The 15,786-nt window shown below is 40.5% G+C and overlaps 1 protein-coding gene across 1 annotated transcript; it reads right to left on the bottom strand.

Moving 5' to 3' along the window:
* Positions 1 to 12,904: 12,904 nt before the first annotated feature.
* On the bottom strand, positions 12,905 to 15,126 carry LOC132419263 (melanoma-associated antigen E2). Its single transcript, XM_060003249.1, has one exon. The coding sequence runs from the start codon at positions 15,004 to 15,006 to the stop codon at positions 13,435 to 13,437; it is 1,572 nt and encodes a 523-aa protein (XP_059859232.1). The 5' UTR covers positions 15,007 to 15,126; the 3' UTR covers positions 12,905 to 13,434.
* Between the last annotated feature and the right edge of the window lie 660 nt (positions 15,127 to 15,786).

The following is a 15,786-nucleotide window of genomic DNA, read 5'->3' as shown; positions in this document are numbered from 1 at the left end:
TCCTTATAACTCCTTGCCAGGGTGTTATCACCAGAGATGTAGTAGTGAGCTTGAAGTGGAGCTCAAGTGGAGAAGTGAGCTTCCCACCACTGCCCATAGGGATAAGGATCCTCTCCTCCCCCAGATTTTAGTGGCAGCCAAGTTGGAAATCTGGACTTGTCTCACATGTAAGTAAAAAGGCAGCATCCTGCCCTTCCTCCACTGGAGTTGTGACAGAAGAGGCCTGTTAAAAATACAAGATTTAAATAAGATCCATTCTTATAATATAATAACCAAATATTCAGATTTCAATAGAAAATCATATGACATAGAAAAGAACAGGAAGTTCTCACTGTGAAAATGAAAAAAAAAATCAACAAATGTCAACACTGAAATGACACAAATGTTAGAATTATCTGACATGAATTTTAAAGGAATAAAAATGCTTCAACAAGCAGTGACAAACATTTTCGAAACAAATGAAAACATAGAAAGATTCAGCAAAGAAATAGAAACTATCATCAAAGAAATAGAAAATATAAAGAAGAGCCAAATGGAAATTTTATAACTAGAAAATGCAATGACCAAAATGAAAAACTCAATGAATGGGCCCCATAGCAGAATGGAATGGACAGAGTATAGAGTTAGTGAACTTGAGGACAACACAACAGAATTCACCCAATCTGGAAAACTGAGAAACCATATACTAAAAAAAAAGCATGAGGAACTTGTGTCAGTACAACAAAATATCTAATATTCATGTCCTTAGAATCCTGGATGGAGAAGATAAAGATAGTGGGCTAAAAATATTTCAAGAAATTATGGCTGCAAATTACCACATTTATTCTAAGACATAAACTTGCTGAGTCAAGAAACTGAGTGAACAATAAACATGGTAAACCCTAAGAAACATGCCATAACAAATCATAATCAAATTTTGAAAACTAAAGACAAAGAAAAAATATCATGAAAGCATCCAGAAAGAATTGAAGCATTGTAGGGAAAAGCAATTCATATGACAATGGATTTTTCATCACAAACCATAAAGACCAGAATGTAGTGGCACATAATTTTTCAGTGCTGAAAGCAAAGAACTATAGAACCAGAATTCTATATCTAGTGGGAAAAAATCCCTCAATAATGGAGGGGAAATCAAGACAGTCTATGAAAAAGGAAAGCTAAGGAATTTGTCTCTAACAGAGCTACCCTAAAATAATGGCTGCAGGAAGTTTTCTAATAAGAAAGGAAATGATCAAAGAAGGAATCTTGGGACATTATGAAGAAAGAAAAAATAATTTATTTTTAAAAATGGGTAAATATAATATCCTTCTCCTTTTGAGTTTTCTTTTCTTCTTTTTTTTTTTTGTGGTACACGGGCCTCTCACTGTTGTGGCCTCTCCCATTGCAGAGCACAGCCTCCGGACGTGCAGGCTCAGCGGCCATGGCTCACGGGCCCAGCCGCTCTGCGGCATGTGGGATCTTCCCGGACCGGGGCACAAACCCGTGTCCCCTGCATCAGCAGGCGGACTCTCAACCACTGCGCCACCAGGGAAGCCCTCCTTTTGAGTTTTCTAAATTATGTTTGAGGTCAAAGCAAAAATTATAACACTGCCTGATGTAGTTCTCAATGTATGTAGTGGAAATATTTACAAAAATCATATTATAACTAGGGAGACTAAAAGAATGTAAAGGGTAAAACAACATTGCAACTATACTTCAATTTTGAAAAAAGAAAAAAATCATGTAAAGGGAAGTGAGTTTTCTGCGTTTCATTTAAAGTGGAAAATATTTGACACCAGTAGATTGTGATGTTATATATGTATATGTACTGTAATACCTAGAGAAACCACTAAATACACTATACAATGAGGTAAATCCAAAAACATTATAGCTAAATCAAAATGGAATTTGAAAAATATCCAAGTAACTCAGAGGAAGCTAGGATAAAGAAAACAAATAAAAATCAGGGAGAACAAACAGAAAACAAAAAATAAAAAGGCATACTTACACCTTTTATATAAAAATCGTATTAAATGAAAATGGTCTATATACACCATCTAAAAGACAGACATTGGCAGAGTGGATTAAAAAAACATCACCCTACTATATGCTATCTGCAAAAAGTCTCATTTCAAATATAATGATACAGAGTATAATGATACTTTGAAAGTAAGATGATGGGAAGAGTTATACAACACACTCATTAATTAACAAAAAGCAGGAGTGGTTATATTAATATCAGGTAAAGGAGATGATGGAGCAAGGAAAATTTTCAAGGGAGAGGGGAAACTTGCATAATAAAATAATAAATCAACCAAGAAGACATATCTATCCTAATGTGTATGTACCAAACAACAGCTGCAAAATGTATGAAGCAAAAACTGATAGAACTGAAAGAAGAAATAGACACATCTCCAGTTATAGTTGATAACCTCAAGACTCCTCCAAGCAATTCATAGAACAGCTAAACAGAAATTCACTAAGGGTATAGAAGAACTCAATGACACTATGAGTCAACAGGATCTCATTGACATTTAGAGAACACTCTTCCTGACAAGAGCAGAATACACACTCTTTTCAAATGCCAACAGAATATATAATGAGATAGACCATGCCCTGGGCCTTATAACAAACCTCAGTAAATTTTCCATGTTGAAATCATACACAGTGTGTTTTCTGAACACAGGAAAGCAAACTAGATATCAACAACAGAAAGAAAACAGGAAATCTCAACACCCAGAAGTTTAAAGTAAGCTTCAAATGAATCCATGATTAAAACCAGAAAATCAGTAGAGAAAAACAATACAATAAACAGCCAATTCTTTAAGAAAATTAATAAATTTGACAAAAATCTAGCAAGAAAAAAAGTAGAAGATGCAAACTACTGATATCAGTAATTAAACAGTGGATATCACTACACACCCTGCAGATGTCAAAAGGATAACAAGGGAATACTATGAACAACTCTAAATACATACATTTTACAACTTAGGAAGAAACAAAAAGCAGAAACTACCACAACTACCTCAGTTTGAGATAAGTACTTTGAATAGCCCTATTGGAGTTAAGGTAAATTGTTAAAAAGCTTTCCAAAGAAGAAAACTCTAGGCCTTGATGACATCACTGGAGAATTTTCTAAAATATTTGAATAATAACACCAATTTTACACAGTCACTCCCAGAAAATATAAAAGAGGAGGGACCACTTCTCAATTCCTTCTAACAAACTCAATATTGACAACATACACCAAATCCCAGCATACAAAGTATAAAAGGAGAATGACACACCAGTATCACTCATGAATATAGACGTAAAAATTCTTTAAAAAAATTGGTGAATAGAATTAAGCTATAATATGTACATACAAAAATTATACACTATGAGTAAGTGGAGTTTATTTCATGGATGTAGGCTTGTTCAATATTTGAAAATCAATGTAGACCACTATATTAACAGGCTAAAGAGAAAAATCATATGATCAAATGCAAAAAAAAGCATTTCACAAAATTCGACAGCCATTTATGATAAAAACTGTCATAAAATAAAGAATCCAAGGGAGTTTTCCTCAATTTTATTCATATCAGCTTTATTTGTAATGGTGAAAAACTGGAAACAACCCAAATGTTCTCCAGTAGGTGAATGGCTAAACTGTGGTTTTCATACCATGGAATATTACACAGGAGTAAAAAGGGACAAGCTATTGATACCTGCAACAACTTAGATGGATCCCAAAGGCATTATTCTGAATTTAAAAGCTAATCTCAAAAATTTACATGCTATATGATTCCATTTTTATAAACTACTTGAGATGACAAAATTATAGAGATGGAAAACAGATCAGTGGTTACTGGGGATAAGGGATGGCAGCAGTGTATGTGGGGTAGAGTGTGGGTGTTGACTATAAAGAGGTAGCAAGAAGGAAATGTTTCTTGGGATGGAATAGTTTTATATCTTGTGTGTGGTGGTAATTACACGTGATGAATTGACTTAGAACTACACACGTACATTTATATCCATGTCAGTTTCCTGGTTTTGATATTATTCTAGATATATTTAAGTAGTAATCACTGGGAAATATTGGGTGAAAAGTACACAGAATCTCTCTGTACTACCTTTGCAACTTCCCGTGTATCAGTAATTATTTCAAAAGAAAATGTTTAAAAACCCTATTATTCAATTTTTTCAATTTTCTGTGTCTTTAAAAATTATTCTAGATGTGGCACATATATACAATGGGATATTACTCAGCCATAAAAAGAAACGAAACTGAGTTATTTGTGGTGAGGTGGATGAACCTAGAGTCTGTCATACAGAGTGAAGTAAGTCTGAAAGAGAAAAACAAATACCATATGCTAACTCATATATATGGAATCTAAAAAAAAAAAAGGTTTTGAAGAACCTAGGGGCAGGACAGGAATAAAGATGCAGATGTAGATAATGGACTTGAGGACACGGGAAGGGGGAAGGGTAAGTTGGGACAAAGTGAGAGAGTGGCATGGACATATATACACTACCAAATGTAAAATAGCTAGCTAGTGGGAAGCAGCCGCATAGCATAGGGAGATCAGCTCCGTGCTTTGTGACCACCCAGAAGGGTGGGGTAGGGAGGGTGGGAGGGAGATACAGGAGGGAGGGGATATGGGGATATATGTATACATATAGCTGATTCACTTTGTTATACAGCAGAAACTAACACACCATTGTAAAGCAATTATACTGCAATAAAGATGTTAAAAAAATTCTTCTATGGCATAATTTGCAATGCTTGTAGTACCTTAAATTCCCATGAATGATTCCTACTTTCTCAACCCTCTCCATCATTGTTGAGTAAAGGTGATTCAAATTGTTCCCAATTTAAATAGGTGGTGGTGAACAGAACATCATTGTATTTAAATTTGTGCTGATATCCAGAATTACTTATGAGGCAAAGATTTCACAAGATTAAGTGGCACTTTGAAAGTACCTGTATATTTCAGAGCTTTGAATGAAATGTTGCCAAATGGCTTTCATTGAAGTTGCTCCAGTATAAGGTCCCATGGGTAATATGATACAGTGCCCAAGTGAATACCTTCATTGGGTACCTTTAATTATACTGGGTCTGTGCTCATTTAATTAATTAAAACTACTTGGTTCTTATTGTTTTGTACAGGCTTTAAAATGTTATTACACAAGAGACAGTACTTGGCTGTAGGCAAATAATAAATCAGGATAAGAAGATAAAAAAATCACCAGAATTCCATGCAATATAGAGATGTGACCAAAGTTTGAGAGCATTAATTTCCATTGCATAAATTTTATGTATATATGCCTATTTTTACAAAAATATAATCATACAAAATATTTGCTTTTTATCACAAATGAGAAATCTTCAGCATTTATGTGCCTTTAAATATTTTTCTGCTCCTTCTTGTACAATGACAGAATTCAATTTAATTAACAAATCCTATTTTCTGTAACTAATTTTTGGTTTTAAAATAATTTCATATTTTAGCCTGATCAATCAATATTACTATGGAATCCATATAGCCACATCTATGTTTATCTGCAGGATTATTTCCTGAGAAAACCTTCAAAAGTGTTATTTTGCTGCCAAAAGACCCTCCACAAAGGGGCTGTTCATATGTATGCTCCCACCCACAGCGTAAAAGATTGTCTCCTCAACCAAACCCTCATTTAGAACATTTAAATTCTTTTCCACTTTTAAAAAGAAAGAGGTTGGGCTTCCCTGGTGGCTCAGTGGTTGAGAGTCTGCCTGCCGATGCAGGGGACACGGGTTTGTGCCCCGGTCCAGGAAGATCCCACATGCCGCAGAGCGGCTGGGCTCGTGAGCCATGACTGCTGAGCCTGCGCGTCCGGAGCCTGTGCTGCGCAGCGGAAGATGCCACAGCACTGAGAGGCCCGCGTACCGCAAAAAAAAAAAAAAAAAAAAAGAAGAGGTTATCACAGTGTGCCTTTGGTGTTTTCTTCAATTCATTAGAACAAATATAATTCCAGTGTGGAAAATTAAGAAAATAAACATTAGAGTATATTTTAAAAAATAGAAATCACCTGTAAAAGCACTAACTAAAGATAAATAAGATTATAATGTGGCTGGAGAAATAGTCCTTTTTTATTCCATAGAAATTGAGTCACACTGTTAATATTGTTTCCTAAATGAACTTTCTTGCTATTAACCATTATTGAATATCATAATTTCTGATGTCTTTATATCATTCCATTACATAGAAAGACCTTTATTTTCCTTACCAATCAAATATTATTGAAGATTTAGTTGGCGTTTTTAGTTGGTTTTAGTTGGTGTTTTTCCTCATTTCAATTAAGCCTGGGATGATACTTTCAAACCAAATGTAAGCTCACATCCAAGAATGTTTTCTCAAAATCCATTCTTAGAAATGAAACTGCAGGGTACAGGACACAAGCATTTCCTTAAAATTTTTATGTTAATACTTAATGTAGCCCTACATAACCCACCATCACTTTAAACTTCTGTGAGACATGTAACTACTTGCATTTTTTTCCTTCTGCATTCTTCTACATGGGTATTGCAACACTTTAATTTTTTACAGTCATAAGCTGACACCATAGTCTCATTGTTATGGACAGATCCAACTGCTTTAAACACTGTATTTTATTTATCTTATTTATCTGAATGTTAATTTCTTTTCAAGCAAAATAGACAGAAATCTAAATTCCTCTGCCCTGTAGTAAGCATTTGTATTAGTTTCCTATTGTTGCTGTAGCAAATTATCACAAATTTAGTGGCTTAAAACAACAAAAATTTATTATTTTACAATTTTGGAGGTCAGAAGTCCAAAATCAATCTCATTGCACTAAAGTCAAAATGTCAGTACGGCTAGTTCTCTCTTGAACCTTTGAAGGGAGGATCCATTTCCCTGTCTTTTCAGCTTCCAGAGGCTGTCTGCATTTCTTGGCTCAGGATTCCCTCCTCACATCACTTCAACCTCTTGCCTCATTTGTCACACTAACTCGGATCCTCCTGACACTCTCTTATAAAGACTCTTGGGATAACATTGGGTCCATCTGGATAATCCAGGATAATCTCCCCAATTCAATTTCCTTAATTCAATCAATCTGAAAAGTCCCTTTTGCCATGTAAAGTAACATATTCACAGGTTTCAGGGATCAGAACGTGGACATCTTTGAGGAAATGTTATTTTGTCTACCACACCACTATTCATCAGTTTGAAAGGAAATATATTTCCATTATTTACACACACATTTTTGCAAGATAATATTGACTCCATTGTTTCATAGCTTGTATTTTGTATTTAACAATATATATTAACCATAATTTGCTATTCTTTAATAGTCTCTACTCCATCATTCCCAAATATTTTATACTGTTCCATTAAAAGGAGGGGCTCTAATTATATTAACAAATAAAACCAAAATATTTGCTGTGAGAATTTAGATTGACTTCAACTTTTACCTATTAAAATAAAAGTTGTGTTCTGGTCATGATGCAGGATTATATCCCTCTTTTCCTCTTCTTTCCAAAATCCCATTAAATGACACTAAAGATTTATAAAAGGATTAAACTATAAGAGCACTGAGTGATAAAAGGCAACAGAGATTTGGATAAATATCTCAAAGACATATATAGAGGAGAAGGCTTCCATGAGGCAGGAGGTATTCTCTTCAGCAGAGCGCAAGAGAGCCTTCAAGCTCAGAAAGACATTGTATCTGTGCTGGAAGGACTGGGGTAGAACAGCTGCACCAGACAGCACATAACTCCATCCTTCCTCCCCAAGAGGGAGAGATTGGCAGCAGAGGCAGCCTTAGAGAGTCTCTCAGAAGGTAATGCCAGCTAAGGATTAACACACAGATACAAGTTATAACGTACATACAAAAACTCACCACCGTTAGATACTGAGCAGACCCAACAAAATGCAGAATTTACAACTAAAGAAATAAGCAATAATAGACAAATATGAAAAGAACTGGAAAAAAATAAGACTGCTTAAAATGTTTAAAGACATGAAAAGAGGACTGGAATCTAAGAAAAGAACAGAGTATTTTTTTAAATAAGGTATATTTGAAAAAGAAACAATTAGAAATTCTAGAAATGAAAAAGGTACACATTGAAATAAAAATCTTAATAAATTGATCATATAGTTGACCAGACTCAAAGGTGAATAGAGAGTTAGAACACAGATAAGGTAGGGGCCTTATCTGAATCATCCCTGTGTCTCAGTATCTAATATAACAAGGCTAGCATATACCAGGTATTCAGTAATTGCTGGTTGAACTGAACCGGGTAGGTGACTTTTGGACAAGCCTGACATCCAGGTGGCTCCTCCAGTGTAGGTGAGTCTCAGGGACCAAGACAGTCTTAGGTGGAACTACCTGAGGATTGGGCTGAGCTGGGTCTGGCTCCTTGTTGGTCGGGTCAGTAGGGTTGCCATTGACCTCAGGGGCCAGTTTGTTCCCTGTCACAGCTGGTGATCAACTTCTCTTCACTCAGTATGTCCCTGTTAGGAACTTTGAGGATGTCCATGGCCATATTTGTGTGAGGAGACATTATATAAATGGTTAACAGTTTTGCCAAAGCTCCCTCTCCTTACTTCCTCCCTCCTAGGCCTTATACTCTCCCTGACCCTGCCCCCAATCCAGAGAAAGGAGAGCAGTGATGTGTGCACCCATCTCTCCACACCTGGCCTTCATAGCTGGATCTCAGGGTGGTCTCCCTCACTGTCTGGAATAACGAACATCTTCTTCTAGGACAGCATTACTCTTTGTCTTGCAGAAGGAGAGCAATCCAGGCTGGGACCATTCCAGGGCACCTTGTACCCTGCAGCCCTCACCACCAGGGAAGCTTCTTTGAGGTGTGGTTGAGGCTTCAGAGCAGAGGGCAGCTTCAGAAGCAATGACCATTCTTGTCTCCTTTCTACATCCTCCTTCTCTTCTATATTTCAAGGGAAGTAGACACTCAGAGGACAGATGCTCTACCCTGGCCAGCCCATGCCAAACCAAGTGCTTTCAGGAGAAAGGCAATTTGAGATAGGCTTCTCAGACCATAGGCTTCAGATCCCAAATCCCTTCCTAACCCTGCCTCCTTTTAAGAGAAGTCATCCTCACTGTTTGTTTGGGACTCCTGGAGTGGTATATAGAGAAAGTGATTATCTGTAGGTCACTGAGGACTACTTAAAGAGACCACACATGAGCTCCTAAAAAAGTGTCTTGTGGATAGGTGTCTGCAAAGAATATAAAGAATATATTACCAATGCAGCTAAACCTCAGTAATTCATAACTACCTGGGGCTAATATTTACCTGAAATATTTACTAAAGAAAACAAACACTAGTAAGTCTAAGAACCCAGTAACCATTTGAACTCAGCTACCAAGGTGCTGACAAGTAGCAGTCTTAAAAGCAGTGGTGTAGGTTGGAAATATCAATAGACTAAGATACAATTGGCCTGGGTTATAGTTCTGACATTATCAAATAATAAATGTGTGACCCTGGGCTTTTCTATCAATTTCTTGAAAACAGCTTTGAGAGGTCTAGAAAGAGATGTTGAGTAACTTGCCCAAGGTCACACAGTTAGGAAGTGACAGAGCCAGCATTGTCCAGATCCAGAGTTCATAGCCATTCTGATATACTGTCCCCTCCTTATGCTTAGTGTGTTCGTACAAGGACTAGAACAAAAATGTCTCAGGGAGGAGGGCCTACTCTGGTATTTCTTTTACAGCTTTCTTTGCAACTAGCCTCAAACCCTGCCTGCAGACAATTCCTTAAGACATTTTTGAGTATTCATGGAAGGGGAAGAGAAAGCCTGTTGAGTGAGAAATTTCACGGTATGGAGATACCCTTAGGAAGGGAGGAGGAGACTGTAGCGTCCTTGTCTGAACCTGAAGGGTACTTACAGGCTGCCCTAGATTGTTGGTACCAGAGGGTTTAGGGGCAGCAATCCTGTGGCTGGGAGAATTGGCTTGAAGTCCACATTTGTCAGTCCAGCTCAGCTTTTCCTTGGATTGTATTGCTTATTTGTGACAACTAGTATACAGAAACTGATGAAGAGAAGGGCAGGAAAAGGCTTCTCTAACCATCCATCCTCTCCAAAAGAGGGCGCTCCTGGGCCTCAGCAACTGAACATGAATGTATTCTCAATGTTTTTTTCTCCAGCAATGATCCTAATCATAGATCAAAGGGGACTCTGGATAGCATTGCATATACAGGATGATGCATATACAATACATATCTAACCAACACCCAGTCGGCAAGCCCCACCTTGGCCAAAACTTCAATACTTGGTGGGTATCAATAGCCCAAAGAATCTGCAAATGAACTCAGACTGTACCATTTTACAAACTAATTCACATAGATAAGAAGGGTATTTTGTTCGGTGTTCTAAAGGCTTAATGGAGATTGTACTTCGGAGTAATACATACAACATCCTTTGTAAGTCTTGCTTGCCATACACTCATTTCCACCCCTAAGTGTTTCTCCTAAGGGATGTTAATTCTAATTTGGTACGTGAATAAAGGAGAGTATCCAGGCCTCGCATGACCTTCAAAGGAATGGCTGTAGCCACTAAGATAACTACAGCCTTTCCCTTACCATAGGTATACAAGCTTCACCTTTGTTACTTCTGGGAAATTACATGTGGCATGTATGACACAGAGTCTAGTTCCCACTTCTGTTTTTGCATCCTGAGCTGGGCAAAGCAAGAGCTCCCCTGGGCAAGGCAAGAGCTCTGTCAGGTCATTGTTCTTTCAGGATTACAAAAAACAGAAATAGTGATATTTGACTCTCCCTGAGTAAAAGCCAGCATATAAGGCTGGAAGCTTGCAGAAGAGAGCAAAGTGGGGAAGATTCTTAGGACAGAGCAGGGAGATTGGACAGAAATGCACATTTCACACCTACACAGCTCTCAGGGAGCCCGAGTAATGGAACAAGGAAGAGCCTGGAGAAATTCCAGCCTCACTTTCATCCTCTTTTGGAGGGCTGTCATGTTGCCCCTCCCAGCCTGGCATACAGCCCTTCCTTATATTTTTTGAGAGTCAACAAATTCGAGTGAGAACACAGCAAAGGCTGAAGGGGGCCTGTGATGCTATGCACTGTAAACAGGGTGAATTGTAGCCAAAAGCAGACTTAAACTCTAATCCCAGCTGTCATTGACTGGCTGTGTGACCTTGGGCACATTACTTAAGCCTCAGTTTCCTATAGTGTCAAATGGGACTATTAAAATGCTTTTTGGAGAACTGGTGGAGCGATTGGAGCTAAAGAAAGTGAAGCATCCAGCGTAGTGCTTGGCACATATTTAGTACTAAAAAAGTTGGCAGCTTTACATTATTGTTGGTCCATATGCTACACCTTCCCCTTGGCAAGTTTCTCTCAACTGGTGCCCCCAGAAGAACTGATGTGCCTGAAGATCCAGGAGTCTACTAATCCCCCCCACCAAAAAAAAATCAGAGCAAGAAAAACTTGGCACTTTAATCAGCTTGCCCCTTTCCCCCTTGCCCCACAAGCATGTACAGATTAAAGGTCCAAGGAGGCTGAAGAATGAGAGGCTCTCAGTTTAGCATGGAGGCAATACCCTATTTCAAGGTCCCAGATTTCAAGTTGGATATTCTCCTGCCTCTCAACTCCACCCCCATCCTATTTTCCAAAACCCCTTTCTCTCCAGTTACTCATTTCCTTGTCACTGGAAATCCCGCCCTTAGCATTCAGTTTTCCTCGGAATGCGAAGATAGAGAAGATCTCAGAGACTAGTGGGGCCTATATCTCCCAGGCAACTTCGGAGTGCGCCTGCGCAGTGGCTTCCCCAAGCAAGCACCTCTAATTTGGCTTCTGCACGGCTGCTGGACTTGGGGGCCGAAAGGGTGTATCTCCCGTCTTTCTGTCCCCTCCCCACAGCGAGACGGTTATGTCGTTCTCTTCCTGAGGCTGACGAAAATGTGAGGAAAGTCCTCTCTCCCATCTTATAGGAGGTGGCAGTTGAGGGTAACCCCTAGTGATTAAACGGATGAAAGGGCAGAAAGCTTGTGGGTGCCAGGAGGTGAGGAAGCATAAAACCTACACCACTGATAGGTAGCCCCCTTCTACCCCCGCCACCTCGCGTTATAGGTGACTTTATGTATAACATCCACCACTGAGCCAAGACTTCCTTACAGAAATTGTTAGCTGCCTGTTCTCTAGGGAAGGCTTGGAGAGAGCCCCGAGCAGGGTTAGAAGCTGCGAGATCCGGCATCTGAATGAAGAGAACCAAAATACTAACACTCACCTTAACGGCTTGAGTGCAGAAATAAACAGCGCAGGCAGAGGTTGCCATTCAGAGTTCCTCCGGGTGGATTGTTCCGTCTGACACGAGATCCAAGACCAGCTGGCTTCAGGAGAACCATTGTTGATTCCTAAGACCCACTCTCTGAGGATATGGACCTTTGTTATCTCTGCCACAGGTTTATCTCTCCCACACTTCTCTTGAACTCAACACTGTCTTTCTGAGCTACACTAAATCCCGCGAAGCTGTTTTACATACTGCCCTTGACCCCACGGACTAGTCCTCCCTCCCTCCCTCTCCCCAACCTCAGGTCTTACAATAGAAGTCACTAAAGGTTAACTTGTCCCAGCTCTCCATACCACCTCATCCTCCCCTGCCACCACCCCTGACCACTCCCGCACTCACCCTTTGCTTGACACTCCTGCCCCTTCACCGTCCCCTCCCAGAACCCAAAGTTTAGTTGGGAGTTACTCCTGTAAACTCTCATAGCTCTCTGAGCTTACCCCTATTATACGACTTGCCACAGAAATAATTGTTGGTTTACTTCCACAGCCCCTCCCCCTCAATCTCTGGGGCTCAGCTGGGCCTTCCTCACCCTTATATTCCCAGCATAAACACTGTGCTTAGAGCATGGCAGGTACTTAATACATGTCTGTTGAATAAAAGAATGCTTAAGCATGGAGCCTAATTCATTATACTTTTATTTTTCACTACACTCTGGAATCACAAAGCAAATACAGGTAAATGCCAATATTAAAAAAATAATAAAACCATAGACACGATGGGAGAACATCAACAGATGAGTGATTTTGTGTTTGTTGTGGGTATGTTATTACTGTTGTTACTTAACTCCTGTACCAGACCATTTTACTGATTATTTCAAACGGTTAAAGAACAACTGTATATTCTCTTCCACATCATAGAAAGATGTAAATATTACCACTACACTTTATGCAGCTATATGAACTTTTATATTGAAACAAGACAGGAATGGCAAATGAGCAATTTCATTTATAAACACTGATCATGAATCTAATTCAAGGGTATATTAAAAGGAAGGAAATACTATTAGAAATAGAGCACAAATAGCAAGCACAATGTGTACTTTTCACCCCAACCCTGCCCAGCTTCTGATTTGGGGCCCCAGTGCCCATTTCCCCAGGGCCCCTTTAATTGATGCCACCCAACTGAAGTGGCATACTTCCCCCAGACTTCACATGGGGCCAAAGAAGAACATAGCAGTTGCCTCAGACCTGGCTCTGGCCTCCTCATCTTCAACAGCCTCCCTATATTGCTCTGGCCAGTCCTGTGGTTGCTTTCTGTAGAGCCTGGCCATGTACTCCAAGGCTTTCATTTTGGTGGTTTCAAGGTGAGCTCGAGGACCCCACAGAAGCTCATATTCAACTGGATTAGAATAGGACAGTGGCCTGCATTCCAAGTAGCGCTGTCTCATAAGTTTGCAGGTGATGGCATGCTTTCTCCCTACATCCACACCAAATCTCCGAAGCAAATTCCAGACACTGGCCTCTTTGACACGGTTGCCCATCAGGAAGATCAAACCCAGGATTGGCATCAAATATTCTTGAGTGGGTCTCCCCAGGCTCTCTAGCATCATTTGCTCTTCTTCTGATTCTGGTTGCTGGACAAGGAGGTAAATGTGCTCACTGGTATCAACCTCAATCAGAGAGAACCCATAGAACAGATCGAGGATTAGAGTAGCTCGACTGAGGATATTTGGGAACACGTCCTCAAATTCTTTGCCAGTGTGAGCCAACAGCTCATCCTGATGTATAGGCAGCAACTCCTCTGTGACATTAATGGCCAACTGGACCAAATCATTTGCCTTATCATTCATAGTGTCCTCTGACCAGAACTCCAAGCCAGCAGCCTGGCTTCTTTCTTTGGCCTTGTCAGCTTCCAGGGCTTTATTATATTCTTCTGGCCAGCTCCAGGGTTCTTCATCATGGGCCTCTGCCACAAACTTCAGGGCTTCCATCTTTGTGATTTCCTTGTGGGCTCTAGAGCCCCACAAGAACTCAAATTCGAGGGGATTAGTGCCATACACTGGCCAGTACTCCAAGAACCGCATATGCAAAAAGTCAGTAGTTAGGAGGTTCCTTGTGCTGCCAAAGGGGATGTTGATCCTCTGGGGCTCATCTAACACATCAACCTTTAGCAACAGATCCCAAATGGAGGCCTCTCTTGCTCGGTTACCATTCAGGAGAATGTGGCCTAGGACCAAGGCCAGGAGACCTGCCTTTGGCATGTCCAGGGATTCTGCTATCCGATCAGTGGTCTGGAGACCCCGTTTGCTGATTAGTTTGTAGGTGTCAGCCTGGGGATCAAGAACCCTCAGGTTCAACCCAAAGACCTGGTCCAGATGGGCTGAGGCTCGTCTGAGGATCTCAGGAAACTGATCTGAGTATTCTCTGAGGAACTCTAGCATCTCTGTCTGCTGAATAGACCCCTCGATTTGGCTTTTCATTCGCATGAAATTCACCAAAGCAATCGACCTGTCCTCTAGAGGGTCGTGGACCCTGAGCGCCCCCAAACGTCGGGACTGCTCATCTATCAGCACCTCGAAGTCGTTCGGGTCCTGCGCAGCCTGGGAAGCGCTAGCGCCCTGAGAATCGATTGGCGCCTGAAGACCCTGGGGAGCATCAGGAACTAGCATGGAGGTGGGGGACCCGGAGGCATTAGTAGCCTGCATCTCACCATGGAAGTCGCTGTAATCTACAGTGGTCTCTGCGTTGCGGTGGCACGCATTCTGGCTTACCAGAGACATGGTTCCAGGAGACAGGAACAGGAATGGGGAGGTCAGCGATTCGTCGGAGAGAGGATGGTAGGTGTGTCGGCGCCTCAGCACAAAGCTGAAGCCAGAAACCCAGGAGCTGCGCGGATCAGAAGTGAGAGCTGGTGAGAGGAGCGATCCTCCTACACAAACACCAGCCAGCAATAAACGCAACCCTCAGAGAGCTAGGCTTTGCCGCAGCCTACGCAGGCGCAGTTGCGTTCTGCGACGTGGTGGCCACGCCCCGCTCCCAGTACCCGACTCCGGCCCCCTACTTCTGCCTGGCCCGAGAGGCTAGTTGAAGTGGTTGTTGCTAGAGTCAAACTTGTCAGAGAAAAGAATTCATGAAAGGGGGTAACAAACAAAGGTAAAGCAAAGAGGGTAAGGGTTGGGGAATGTTCAGTGATGCAACACAAAGGTTTTCTGTGGGGTATAAAGCTAATAGGCAGTAGAGGATTTGGAGAGGAGGAGGATGCTAAAGATGAGAATTATTTCACGGATTCATTAATTCATCCACTCATTCAACATATGTTTCTTGAGTATGTGTCACATGCTAGGCACAGTATTGGGTACTAGAGGTACACCAGAGGACAAACAATGATTATCCCTTTCTGTGTAGAGCTTACATTTTGGGGTAGGTTCAAACAATGGTAATAATAATGGAGCACTTATTATGTACCGGACACTATTTCTGGTATTTTCACTTATCTCATATTAAATCACTTAATCTTAGCTATGAGGTACTACTCTTAATGGTCCTCATTTTACAGATGA

The sequence above is a fragment of the Delphinus delphis genome, unplaced genomic scaffold (genome assembly GCF_949987515.2).
Source record: "Delphinus delphis unplaced genomic scaffold, mDelDel1.2 scaffold_478, whole genome shotgun sequence".
NCBI lineage: Eukaryota > Metazoa > Chordata > Mammalia > Artiodactyla > Delphinidae > Delphinus > Delphinus delphis.
The sequence above is the reverse complement of the archived record's forward strand: the minus strand, read 5'-3'. Positions and strand labels throughout refer to the sequence as shown.

What these genes read in the sequence shown, in the direction of transcription:
- LOC132419263 (XM_060003249.1), bottom strand. Translation starts at nt 15,006, where the DNA reads ATGTCTCTGGTAAGCCAGAATGCGTGCCACCGCAACGCAGAGACCACT.